The sequence below is a fragment of the Panthera uncia genome, chromosome A2 (genome assembly GCF_023721935.1).
Source record: "Panthera uncia isolate 11264 chromosome A2, Puncia_PCG_1.0, whole genome shotgun sequence".
Lineage (NCBI taxonomy): Eukaryota > Metazoa > Chordata > Mammalia > Carnivora > Felidae > Panthera > Panthera uncia.
Window position 1 is genome coordinate 51,648,216 of NC_064816.1, and position 14,470 is coordinate 51,662,685.

The 14,470-nt window shown below is 38.9% G+C and overlaps 1 protein-coding gene across 3 annotated transcripts in view; it reads left to right on the forward strand.

Moving 5' to 3' along the window:
• The window catches only part of PPARG (peroxisome proliferator activated receptor gamma), a 134,798-nt gene that overhangs the window by 99,058 nt on the left and 21,270 nt on the right, over positions 1-14,470 (forward strand). For all 3 annotated transcript variants that reach the window (XM_049642738.1, XM_049642739.1, XM_049642740.1), the window contains one exon: positions 8,406-8,605. In XM_049642738.1, coding sequence (XP_049498695.1) covers positions 8,406-8,605 — 200 coding nt within the window. The remainder of the gene's footprint in view (positions 1-8,405; positions 8,606-14,470) is intronic.

A 14,470-nucleotide genomic window follows, 5' to 3' on the forward strand; every position in this document is an offset into this window, starting at 1 on the left:
TCAAGTCATGATCTCACATTTGTGAGATCACGCCCTGTGTCGGGCTCCTCGTTAAGGAGCCTGCTTAGGATATCTGCCTTCCTCTCTGTCTTTCCCTCTCTCTCTCCCCACCCCTTCTTCCCCTCTCCTCTGCTTGTCCTCTCTAAAATAAAATTAAGATAAGATAAGATAAAAATAAATTTTGAATAGTGAATATTTCGTATTTGGAGCTGCTTTTCATGTATGAACTAAATAATAAAATTATAAGTATAGCCTGTTACTTTTTAAAAAATAATGTGAAGTAGAGAAGAATTGACTTACTTATGAGTCATTCAGTTAGGTTTTCCCTATGCCAGTGAGATTTGAATGAAAATTATGCTTTTCATAAATGTAAAAATTAGTGAAGCTTTAGCTTTACTGATTAGGACATCCTATTATATAATGTATGGGGTTTTTTTTTCTGTTATTTAAAAAAAATGCTGACAACTTTAAAAATAATTTCTCAGCAGCTTCATAAAAATCCAGAAAAAGGGCTTCACAGATATTTGTGGCACTCAGCATTTTACAAGTCAGTTCTCTCCTTCCTTGTAAAAAAGAAAAGCCTGAATGGCAAATAAGTTTAAATTTTAATACTTGGGGTTTTTTTTTAAGTCTTCTTTGTAATATAAAGGAAAAATTATCCAAATGTTAATTTTCAGAAAATATAACAATGGATGAGGTCCTGATGCACATGGTAGCTTGTGTTGAGACCCACATGGCATTCGTGGCTACGTACAAGCTAGCCTTCACCTCCTTTTCCCTCTGTTTATTATGTCCTTTGGCTCCCTGTCACAATCCTACCAGGCATTCAAGGCCCCATTCAAATGCCTTCTCTTCTGTAAGACTTTCTAATTCCCCCTCTTCCCTCTGTGTTTTAAACCTTTCTTGTGACACCCACACTCTGCTTTGTAAAGCAAGGGAGTGATCAGATCTATACTGCCCAAATCTAAACTACTGACAGCTGTAAAAAGGATAAGTTAGAGAAACAGGGAAATTCATAAGACAAATGCAATATTCTGAACCAAGACAGTGGGAAGGGTTAGTGAGAAGAAATTAAATTGTGAAAAATATCGGAGCAGTGACCAGTGAATGCAAGTGCCTGAGGGAAAGAGGGGTCATCAAAAATTGTTCAGGGTATCTAGTCGGGTGATAGAATGAATTAACTAAGAAAGGGAAACAGGGAAAGGAAACTGGAGGGGAAGAACAAAAATTCATTTTTAAAGTTGCATTTGAGGGTCTTACAGGATATCCAGCATCCATATATAAAGGAATATAGAAACAAGAGAAAACTAACAGTCCAGATCTCAGGAAAAGAGAGGGCAGGAGTTATGAGCACATTTTGTGAGCTAGAAGAATGAATTAGGAACAACAGAATATAAGGGAAGGAAGAGGGGCCATCATAAAGGTCTGGAACATAGGCAGAAAGATAGGAGAACCAGAAAAGCAGAAACCACAATGAGAACATTTTAAAGTCACAGGGTGAAGAAGGTCAACAGTAGCAAAAGCTGGGAGAGTGAATGCTGGAGTGCTCAAGCAGAAACAAGAACTCCGAAGAGGCCCCTAGATCTGGCTGTGAGAAAAAGCAATGGGGACTTTTAAGAGCAAAGTTTTGGAAATTTAAATGAGGCGTAAGCAAGATTGCAGTAGGTTGGGAGGTAAGTAGTGACAAATGCAGGCAAGGAAGAAAGACTACTCTTTCGGTAGTTTCAGTGGTGGAGGAAAGATGGACTGAAGAGATTATAACCAGGGTTAGAATCTTCAACATCCGCTTAGGTGGAAAGGAAGGAGCTAGTGAAGAGAGGTACATGAGAGAGAATAACCTGTGTATATATAGGCTCTCCCCTACTAGACATGTCCTGTCCTCCTATTCCCCCAGTCCAGTCTGTCTAGCACAGTGTCTTGCATCAAACAGGTGTTCATTGAGTGAATTCAATGATCTCAGGTAAGACTTCAGGGAATCAGTGAGTCAGGTAAGGCCAGGGGTGTTTTGCCCATCTCTGCTTTGTGAAGAAACCTAGACAAATGTTTACATGTCCTCTGCAGATAGTTTGAAAATGTTACCCCTGAATAAAAATCACTTCATATTAGTGCTAAAGCTGCTCCTTGTTTTACTTAGAGGAGCAAGAAAATGATAGTTATTAGATTGCTCTGGCAGTGCTTTCTGCGCAACCTCAGAATGCACAAGTTTTTTCTCAAGAAAGAGAGGTAGAGGGGCGCCTGGGTGGCTCAGTCGGTTGAGCATCCGACTTCGGCTCAGGTTATGATCTCACGGTTTGTGAGTTCAAGCCCTGCATGGGGGTCTGTGCTGACATCTTGGAGCCTGGAGCCTGCTTCAGATTCTGTGTCTCCCTCTCTCTCTGACCCTCCCCCACTCATACTCTGTCTCTCTCTGTTTCAGAAATAAACATTAAAAAAAGAAGGGTAGAAAAACATAACTTATTGGCAACAGACCTATTAAAAGCAATAGTATTATCTGTCTTATTTACATAGGCCTTTACAAAATAAATGTTAAAATTGACCATGAGACATAGCCTTACCAATTCTCAAAAGCCTAGTATGATTGCCAGTTCACCCCTTAGATGTTGACAGACAAAAATACTTTTAGTACAACTCAATTCATTCTTCTGTTTTCTGATTTATTATTTTGAAAATCGCTTTAATGTTTAAAATTAAGTAACATTTGTCTTGCATGCTCCTACAATTAGATAGGTGTTTTAAAAGAGTGTTATTAACTGTCATTAAGAAATATTGTTTCTTAGCACTATACCAAGATCCAAAGAGCAGGGTATCTAAGTACTGCATGTGTTCAGTAAATCAACACTAAATACACAGTACTCAATCTGTTATATGGTAGCAGTGAACTGCATTCAGTTCAGTAAAAGTGTATTATATAAAGGCAAGCTAATACACTTTCACCAGAAACTGAGTCTCTACAAACCTCTTCTTCCTGAAGGCTGCATACTGATGCTGATAATGACAGATTTTTTTAAAACCAAGCAATATGAATTCTCTGTAGGTGATTAATTATATGACACTGAATGCCAGTATTTTGGAAGTTGCTGTTTGTCAGGTGCTAGATCTTTAGAACAGACATAATGTGTCTTTTTTTTTTTTTTTTTCTTCAGGGCTTCAGGGACTAGATAAAAATTGCTTAAAAGAAAGAAAGAGTGTAGTATGTTCTGCAACATTATATGTCGTCAGGATTTATAGAATTTTATAGTTAAACTTAGAGCTAAAAGAAGGAAATTTTAGAAGTCTTCTTTTCCAAGTCCCTCATTTTATAGATAAACCAGTTGAAAACCAAAGAAGTTAAGCCACTTGGATAGTTTTTCACTGAGCTGAAACTAGAAAGTTGACTTCCTGACTACTTGAAGTGTAGTGTTAATTTCATTGTCTTCCAGAGAGGCCAAGAGTACTCCCTCAGTGACTCATAGGAACACATGGAGCATTTTCCTCTGTCTTTGAAGCAATAGTGGAAGATGTGGAAAAATATACTTTTACATGGGCACACTCAGCCTTTATATTTCTGGTCCCCAACCCAGAACTTTCGTTTTCTATTTCTTAAGCTCTAATTTCAGTCTTATCGGAAACAGCAATCCAAAGGGAGAATTCCCCCCTCTTCTTGGTTTTCAGATGCTCTACCCAATGGGTAGAAACTGAGGTTTAAGAATTAGTACACCATTCCTTAAACAAGTTAAAGACAGAGAGATAGAGACATACATAGATAGAAGAGGTTTTCAGGATTTGTTCTGTATCTATGGGAAAGAATCTAGGTCTGTGTCCCTGACTACAAAATGATATCTGTAGTCTGGTCTATAGTCCACAGTAAACATGGTTAACTTAGACCACTTCATCCACAAGTAACAAAAGCTGGGTTTATTAAGCATTACTATGTGCCACGTGCTATGCTGAACACTTTCTGTGCCTTATCTCACCACCTCACGTGTGGTAGATAGATATTATTACATAGGACTCAAAAGCAGCAAAATAAAATTGAGTTTCTCCCTTAAAAAATGCATACAAATAGGGGCGCCTGGGTGGCTCAGTCAGTTAAGCCTCCAACTTCAGCTCAGGTCATGATCTCGCGGTCCGTGAGTTCGAGCCCCGCGTCGGGCTCTGTGCTGACCGCTCAGAGCCTGGAGCCTGTTTCGGATTCTGTGTCTCCCTCTCTCTCTGACCCTCCCCCATTCATGCTCTGTCTCTCTCTGTCTCAAAAATAAATAAACATTAAAAAAAAAATTTAAAAAAAATGCATACAAATAAAAAATGGTATTTCCTCTACAACTTCAGATTTCCATGTTTTATGCAAATTTAGTTTCACCAAATAGAATGTGTTTTTTATCTGTTTTGTTGAACCTCTGGTATATAAAAATGCTAAAATCACCTATCTGATTAGTTGCATTAATAGTTAATTGAATCTAATGTGCAGCATGAGCACATTTAATGAGCACTTAATGATACGGAAAACTTGTTCATAAGAGCTAGCCTTTTGGGAGAACTTTGACTTCTAAAAATTCACATATTATTTAGATCGTAGCAGAAGGCTTTTTGCCTTAATATGTCCTAATTCTAAATTAATTTTCAGAAGCTTTTTTTGGCTGTTTTTATTATGTTACAGAAAACCAAGATTAGCAAATATAATAGGTGGCAATGTTTGGGCTCTTCCTAACAGAAATTTTATTTTATTATTATTTTTTAAAATTTTTTAATGTTTATTTTTGAGAGGGAGAGAGCACGAGGAGGGGAGGGGCAGAGAGAGAGAGGGAGACACAGAATCCAAAGCAGGCTCCAGGCTCCGAGCTGTCAGCACAGAGCCCGACGCGGGGCTCGAACTCATGAAGCACAAGATCATGACCTGAGCCGCAGTCGGATGCTCAACCGACTGAGCCACCCAGGAGCCCCTATTTTATAATTTTTTTTAATTGAAATATAGTAGGCACACCATGTTACATTAGTTTCAGGTATACAACATAGTGATTCAACGTCTCTATGTGTTATGCTGTGCTCCCCACAGTGTAGCTACCATCTGTCACCGTACAATGCTATTACAGTACCATTGACTATATTCCCCATGCTGTACCTTTCATCTCTGTGACTTATTCATCCCATAACTGGAAGTCTTTACCTCCCACTCCCTTTTGGCTGTTTGTTTATTTTAAATTAACTTTTTGGATTACCTTTTAGGAAAAAAAAGTATTTTCCTAGATGTGTATATTTATACTTTATTACCTGTAAAAATTTAACCAGAGCCTAGAACAATTGTGCGCACACAGTAGATAGTCAGTAATTATTCATTGTGTAAAGAGATGGCACTGTGCACTCTGTTACATAAAGAGCCACAGATTGTTGGTGATTCCAGCCACTCTGTTTTGTTAGAGAATTTGGGTTGTCTCCACGCTTTACACCAAACCTCTTCTCCCTTCAATGTGCCATAATTCTTAGCCCATCCCCCCTCCCACAACTCCTCCTGTAACCCTGTTTGTTCTCCATATTTATGAGTCTCTTCTGTTTTCTCCCCCTCCCTGTTTTTATATTATTTTTGTTTCTCTTCCCTTATGTTCATCTGTTTTGTCTCTTAAAGTTCTCATATGAGAGAAGTCATATGATTTTTGTCTTCCTCTGACTAATTTCACTTAGTATAATACCCTCCAGTTCCATCCACGTAGTTGCAAATGGCAAGATTTCATTCTTTTGATTGTTGACTAATACTCCATTGTGTATATATATGTACCACATCTTCTTTATCCATTCATCCATCGATGGACATTTGGGCTCTTTCCATACTTTGGCTATTGTTGATAGTGCTGCTATAAACATGGGGGTGCATGTGCCCCTTCGAAACAGCACACCTGTATCCCTTGGATAAATGCCTAGTAGTGCAATTGCTGGGTCGTAGAGTAGTTCTATTTTTAGTTTTTTGAGGAACCTCCATACTGTTTTCCAGAGTGGCTGTACCAGCTTGCATTCCCAACAAACTTCCTGTTTTTAAACTTGATACTTTAAAGTTTAATTCATCAAGCATTTTTTTGTATACCTACCATGTGTATTGCACCCAGGAGCAAAGATGAGAAAACTCAGTACCCATAGATTCTAGTAGAATAACCAACATAAACCAATATAGAAGTACAGTATTAGTTTGCTACCTGAGCTAATATATGAATGCAACAGCAGCCCATTATTTGAGAAGCTTTTCCTAAACTGTCCGAAACCCCAGGTTTTTTATACACTCCTCATTGGGAGGAGGGATGGCGTATCACCATTTTCCATGGAAGATACATAATTTTAGAAGTTATCGAGTGATTCTAATATGCCCTGCCTCCCCTTGGTTCGATACTTCTCAACTGAGAACTGCTGATAAAAAAAAGTAATAAATATAGTACAGGGAAGCAAATGATGGGACTGGCTTCACAGAAAATGATTTTGAAAGGAATCTGCTATCTGGTTCTCAGGGGTTTGTGGGGTTTTTTTCCTGTTTTATTCCAGTATATATTACACGAAGACTTAGCATGTGCTGGACATTATACTGAGTGCGGAGGATATGATACTGAGCAAGATTCCTGCCTTCATGGAGATTACATAAGGGAGACAAGAAAACATTGTAGATAATTACTGTGATCAGTGCTGAGAAAGAGAATACAATAAGTAATAAGATCATATCCTGTGGGACCTAAACAATCTGGGGCAGAAGGGTGGGGGACTGTGATAAGAATGTGAGCAACCATTCATGGCCCATCCCTGTGGAACTAAAAAAAGAATGGGAAAGAGTGAGTAGATAGACAAGATTTTTGACCAAAAAGTGGTGATTGTTTTAAGATTTCTGTTTGAAGAGGTCATGGGCAGAGAGAGGATAGATTTACCAAATGGATATAGGCTAATTTAATTTAAAAGCATCCTAACTGAGAGGTAAGATTCTCTTCCCCTCTAAGTCAGAGACCACAAAGGAGCCACTCCACCCCCCCAAACACAATACCTGTATTAGTTAGTGATAGAGCTTATATAGGGTCAACTGAAGTGAATATGAATTTATGACTCAGGGGTACACAGCAGTCTCTCCTCTAGCCAGTTGTAAATGAAATTCACTAAGTATTCAGATGGAAATGTGTTTATGGTAGAATGCTACCTTTAGCATAATAACATATAGCAGGGAATCATCCATTTATTCATTCTTGCATTCAGCAACCACCCACAGAGCACAACTAAGTGCTAGAGATATAAATGAATATGACAGTCTGGGCCCTCAAGGGGAAATGGTCACAAAAACACACAACTGTGCCACCACATGGGAAGTGTAAGAGTAGAGCTACACACAGGGTAATATTGGCTGTGATATCCAAATGTCCTTATTATGGGAAAATGTAGAGAGTCCAAAGTGGGGCCCAAAGGTAGCATTATTCAAAATATTTTGCAGATCGTATTGGTGGGGGAGGGGAGAACCATCTGAGTTGAAAGAGGTACAAACATGATTTTTCCCCCAACCTAGGCCTTACTAACCTCTGCTAAATGTTCCTCTTTGCCTTTCTTTCTTTAGTTTTCTTCTTCTTTACACTTCCTCACCCCACAGGAAGCCAAATGTTAAGTAAGGAAATGGTCTTTTTGACAAACATCATTAAATGGTAATCCTAGAGAGTCAGGGGAATGATTATGGCTTCTCTCTACTAAATGTAAAAGGTCTAATAACATGAAAGAAAGCACCATCCATATTTCTTTATAACATGGACAAAATAAATCATACAGACTCTGTGAGAACAGAGCCTCTGTCTGTACAACTTTGAATTCTGCACAGTTCCTTCCTTCAATTTGTAAAAGAATTTGTGATCCTTTTAGGGCCTGACTGTATATTAAGGGCTGGGGATACAAAAATGATTAAGACACTGTCCGTGGCCTTCAGGATAGTGTTCTAGAGTGAGATAAATAGACCTATAAAATTAAAAAGCACAGTTTCGAAATCGTTGTCATTGAAGTATGTACCAAAGGCTATTGGAGTACAGGCAAATAAATAATAAATGCTGCTTGAAGAAGTCAAGAAAAGCCTCACAAAGAAGGTGACATTTGAATTGGGTCTTGAGGGATCAGTAGGAGCTGGTCCTCAGTTATTTCATGTGTAAGTAAATATACTTTAATTTCTTTGCTACACTTTCAGATTCTTTCACCTTCCTAGCAAGATCATGGATTAATTTTATTTTAATTAAAGAACTGAACAATTTAATTCTTACCGACAGCCTGTGCTATTGCCATGAAATAAAAAACGTGAACAAAGTTGGAGATAGAAAAACAAGACCTTGAGATTGGCAGAGAGAAGGAGGGGCTTTCTACGGTCTGGGCACTAGGACCAGGGGAGAGCAGCAGTAATTCAGTGATGTATCCTTGTCATTTCTCTCCCTCTATAGCCATCAGGTTTGGGCGGATGCCACAGGCGGAGAAAGAGAAGCTGTTGGCGGAGATCTCCAGTGATATCGACCAGCTGAATCCAGAGTCGGCAGATCTCCGGGCCCTGGCAAAACATTTGTATGACTCATACATAAAGTCCTTCCCGCTGACCAAAGCAAAGGCGAGGGCGATCTTGACAGGAAAGACAACAGACAAATCAGTTAGTTCTCTTCTGCTGTCTACATTGGGGTGGCTGGGTTCCTTGTTGTTGTTGTTGTTGTTGTTGTTGTTTTGTCCTTGAGAAAATAATTCACCCTGTTACACACACATATACAGAGTCAATGTTCAGCTGTTGGCTGTTACATGTTGCTGGCTGTGTCTGAAACACAGGAAAGGAAATGTTTGCAGATAGGATAAGTAAAACTTATTTTGAAAAGGGAAAAAGTCCTTCAAATTCTCCTAACAAATTCTTTGAGAATAGTAAAAAGCCTGAATAACTGAATAACTGGCCACAACTATATCCATCCCAGCAGCCCTGCTTTCTCTGGGAATGGCCTGACCTAGGCTTGGAAAAGGTATTCAGTCCCATTATTTTACAATTCAGGAGAACTGCTAGAGTCACTTCTCACAAAGTTCCATGTGGGGGCATAAAAATACATCTAAGTATTTTTCCCTGTAGCTCTGTTGATTGTTCCTAGGCAGCTAGAGGCTGTATCCTCTTATTACGTATGTGAGTTTTATCTTCTGTGAGGCTCTGAGCTGCCTGGGCTACTCCTCCCGTAGATTCCAAACATCTGCAGGCTCTTTGATTACCACTGTTTGGAAAACCCAGAATAGGCTATAATTGTTACTAAGTCAGATGTTCCAAAGCAGAACTCTTCCTTGATAGGAAGCTGAGAAAGCAACATGGAACTGTATTAAAACAAAACACAGCTACACCGGAATTTCAGTTCTGCCATCAGCTTGCAATGTGACCTGGGTCACATCTCCGTACCTGTTTTCACAGGCAGGGGTCTGCCTTTGATTGTAATATCTGCAGCAGGTTCCTAGGGTTGTAAGAAGCGCAGAACATGTTCAGAAGACACCGTCCCAGCCCTTGAAAGCCCTTTTGTGCCATCATTTATTTTCAAATGAACACCTCCAGGAGAGGCATGCAGTTACTTTATAGATATGTGTAACTTAGTCCCCCACTCAGTTATATTTCGGGGAAAATATTCATTAGCCTTTAATGTATTTTGATGACTATCTCACGATGTGTTTTTTTTTTTCCTTTTAGCTGTAAACCATTAGAGTAGTTATCAGCTAATAGAAAAAGAAAACTCCAGTGGGATATTGCTGTGTAAAGAGCCAAATGGTCTTTGGACACTGAAGGACAATGAGTTTCCTGACTGCAGGAGAGTCACTGATACCTTAACAGTATGGTCCAGTTCTCCACAATTAAAAACAATTCTTACACATTCATTATGCTCAAGACACATAACCATCCTAGAGCTCCTATTATTATTCCCTCTTTAAAGATGAGGAGACTGGAGTGCAGAGAGGTTGGACATTTTGTCCTGAGATCACGCAGTTAGCACACAACAGAACCAGGCCTATGATGCAGGCCTCCTTGCTTCTACCTCAGTGCATTCTGAGCATGATACCCCCTCTTGGAAGCTACTTCCCCATTGGCTAGAAATGAGCCAAATTGACAAATGCACTTGGAAAGCTTCACCTTGGGAAAATATGCTGGCTTATGATTTGTTTTTATCACTTTTTAGAATGACAGTAATCTTTTACGTTGTCCTGCTATCCCAATATATTCATGGCCAGGAAATTTTTGTCTTTTACTCTTTTGTTCCTCCCAAATAATAGCAGCTAGGACAACTGTCTCACATACAGGCTGGACTACAGACTATAGGTCTTAGTAAAGCTGAGTCTGTGTATTCATTAATGAAAAAAATCGGGGCACAGCAAAACAAAAGCAAGTGAAGACCTCTTTGTAGCTGATGTGACTATGGAAAACAGTTGTGTTCGTTTGAAGGGAGAGAAATAAAAGGAGAACTGGTGACATGGCTAGAAATAGTTAACTGTGTAAGGCACATTTTTAGCAGCTTGCTGAGAGCCAGTGTGGGATAGGGACCTGGAGGCTGGGAGGCCTGGAGCTGGGAAGGGAGCTGGACAGGGAAAGAACCCTAAAGCAAACTGTTTACTCCACACTTTTGCCTTGGGCCATTTTTTTTCCAGGAACTGCTTTCTCACATTCTCTTTATCTCCCACTCCAGACCTGCTATCCAAGCTGGAAATCCCATCAATTTAATAATAGTACCTGGAAGATAGGAGGAAGGCATTTAAAAAAAAAAAAAAATCCCCCAAGTAGGCAAGAATTTAAATGTATACTACCAGTGACTGGTATACTCTTCCCTGTCACTGAAAGGCAGAGAGCCCAGTGCACTGTAAATCACTTTAAAACCTCACGCCAATTGGCGATTTGGCTCTAAATCTTTGAGTTAAAAATAAGATAATTGTAGACTCTTTATGGGATAACCGAGTATTAAGGATTTTAAGAGAAAGGGCCGCAAAATGCTTGATTATGGGCTTCTCAAGTTCAGAGGCCAAATGTTTGTCATTTTTTCCCCTATAGTAACTAACACTGTGCTTTGCCCATAACAGTTACTCAGAATGTATTTGCTTAATTGAATTAAAAACTCTTGCCTATGCCCCTTTGAAATTCTGGACTTTGAACAGAGAGCCTCTCACTCGCCCAATATTTGCTAACCAACCTGGACATCATTAATGGTCTAGATAGAGGCAGAATTGCCTCTTGTTAGGGTCTGGAAAAGGAAAGAGAAACTGGGCCAAATTAAAATAATCCAGTCCCTGATTACACAAAACTGAAATAGAATTGTTTGGCTCTCTCTTTTCTCCTTATCTTGCAAAATCAAATTAAGCATTAGTGGAAAGAAATAGTTCAGAGAGGAATATGGGAGAGAAAAAAAAATCCAAAATGTGATTTCCAATGAGACTAGATATTTGTTCTTTATCTTACGTGGTCATGTTATTTATTTGATAGCATCTCTCTCAGGGGTGTTATGTTATCTCTTGGCCAGGACTTATGAAAGTTAAGATTTGCATTGATAGAAAAAGTCATGCAGAAGTATGGACTCCTGAGAGGGTAGGGGATGTGGAAAAGTGGCCATGGCTGGTGCAGTAGAACAGCTTGGGTCTCATTATACACCCTGCTTGAGACTGATGTCATTAGCGTTGGTTAGGCCAAGCCTGGGGGAGGCTGTTCAGCATAAAGGACGGCCTGTTACCCAAAACCTTTGGAAAAGGAAATTACTTTATTGGAGAGGCCATTCTTTAAATTTGTCTTACTGCTCAATTTAACCATTGCCTATTCCATCTCATTTTGGGATACTGGCTAATCTCTCCTCTCAGGACCTGTACCAGCATATGCCTCTAGGCCAACCAGGGCTTTTCCCTTCTCAATTAAACTTCTGTCTCCTGTATCTTATTTCCTGGTGCTACTTACACCTTTCAAAACAGATAAATGAGCAGATAAATTAAATGCTCTGCTTCCCTCCCATGTTTCTTAACCTTAACATCCTATCTTTGGGATATGATACTCCTACTTTTCATTGTCTTGCCTAAAAGAATAATGCTTGGAAATTTAGGCTCAGGGCCAGATGGGATTTGGAATCACTGGATATGGATAACTGGAAAAGAAATTTCAATAGCAGTAAGCCTTTTAGCCACCCTCACATGGGAATGGCATTGACTCTTCTCACAATCTCTTTCCCTTTCTGTGGCTTGTGCCAGCCCAGCAGCGTCTTTTAAGAGATCCCACTGAACTCTGAAAAACATGAATATAGAACTAGGGTGCCTGTTCCATGACGACAATTTGAGAACTGAATGGACTTTGGAAGTTCCCAGTGTTTGAATATTACCCTGATGTGCCGAACACACTGGGTGTATCATTGTCACATGATCCCATGTTTGTTGATGAAAATAAACAGAGAATGGTTTTCAAAAACCATTTTCAGTGCTATGGTTTGTCATAAAACAATAAATAGAAAAACCCTTGGTGCGCCTGACAACTTTTCATCCCATATCTGAGAGATGATGAGGCCCTGGCTGCACTCTATCTGCAAACAAGGAATAAAACTTATTTGTTCTATATTGGACTTTGGGTCCCAAAGCATCACATTGCTTATGATGGGTACGTGTAGAGTCACTGTTTTTATAATTATGAGAGCAAACTGTGCCATCATAAAAATGGTTTTTCTAAATAGTGTGTGAAATATGAAACTACCAAATAAAAACAATATGGAAACGTCACCTTTTGTGAAAACAATTCTGTACCCATTCAAATTCTCCTATTCTAAAATTTACAATGGCTGTCAAATTTAGTAACTCAAGCTGTTGGGAAGATATCACTTCTTTTAAATCCTACACTTACAGCTAAACAAAGTGTGGTCTCTTTCTCCTTCATCTATGGAAAAGCCTGAGGGAGTTGGAATTTGCTCCCTTGAGAAGAAAGATACCAGACAAACCGTCAGAGAAAAGAGACTTAGGAGCCCAGGTATAAATAAAGAACAGGATAGTAGTGTTGATTTGTTTTGATAGCTGATGAAGAAATTGGGCTCCTGGGATCATTAGTCCATATATTAATGTTAATAAAATAAATTCCTTTACTGCCGGGACTGTCATGAATAGCTAAAGATAGATCTGAACCAATAGTGTTCTTTCAGACAATAAATAAATAGCATATAGTTAAGAAGAGCATGTGGATTTTTTTTTTTAATGACTAGATTCATTTGACCAACACCCTTGTTTGCCAGCTGAGTAACGCTTTGGCTGGCAATAGATGGCTTTTTAAGAGCTATGGTTATGTGCTAGTTCATTAGAGTGTGAATAATTCTTCCCATTAAGTTTTTATTTGTCTTCAATCTCTAAACCACACAGGAAAACAGAATTACATTTGCGAGATTTTTCAAACTTAACTTCAGTCACATCCAGCACTAAACTAGCACTTCTAGGAAATATAGTTCAAAAGGCCCTGCCTCCAGGACCCCACCATAGAAGAGCTTCTAAAAACCCCAAATTCCTCCAGAATAGTCATTTTATTTAAAAAAGAAAAAGTGGGGAAGTCATGTAGAAAGCAACAGAAAGGGAAAAGAACTAATCATGAGTCAGGAGATCTAGTTCCATTTCAAAGTTTGTTGTAAATAGTTATTTGACTTCGGAAAGTCTCTTGGCTTCATTCAACTTATTCATACCTCGTCAAAGAATGATGATGTAGGTGATTTTTGAAGACCCCTTTGGTTCTATACATCCCGTGGTTCTCAACAAGAGGAAACTAGAAACAGGCAAAACCAAAAAGACATTGAAGAAACCCAACCAATGAGTTTTGATTCACATTCACCCACTATAGCTAATCCAGAAGAACCAGGTATCTCTAAATGGGTGAAAGCTAGTCAGAAGTATAAAAAAGGAAGAAGGAAACAAAATGAAGAAGATAGGCCCCAACAATTCAATTTTTCTTCCTTGAGCCTTTGCTCTAAGCTATCATGAAAACTAAGGATATCAGGAGAGATTCATGAGATGAGGCACACATTTTTTTCAGGCCAGTTTTAACTCTGACGTGTTCACCAAGTGATGGTTTGTGAGAGGGTAGAGTTGTCTCTTACACTAATTATAGTCTCCAAAATTGGAGCAATCACCAGAACAATCTTTGCTTTGGTTGACTCTCATTTATCTCCTTTAGCTTGCTATTTTAGTACTCAAAAAGAGCTGTAAACTTAGAGCATTCATTCATGCATAATCCCTTTCATAACTTGTATATTAAAATGCTGATGTTATGGACTGCTAAGGAACACTATTGTTCTACTTCTCCAGTCAAAAAAGTAAACTTTTATTACTCTACTTTGTTTTCATTATTAAGCCAGCTTCCTCCATGATCTTTGTGTTACACATTAGAGGCATGCAAGAGGTCTGTAACTAAATATAATTATATTTATCTATATAACACAGTACCTTTAATCCCATCCTGGCTTTGATATGGGGAGCCATTTTTGAAAATCAGAATATATAAAAATCAATT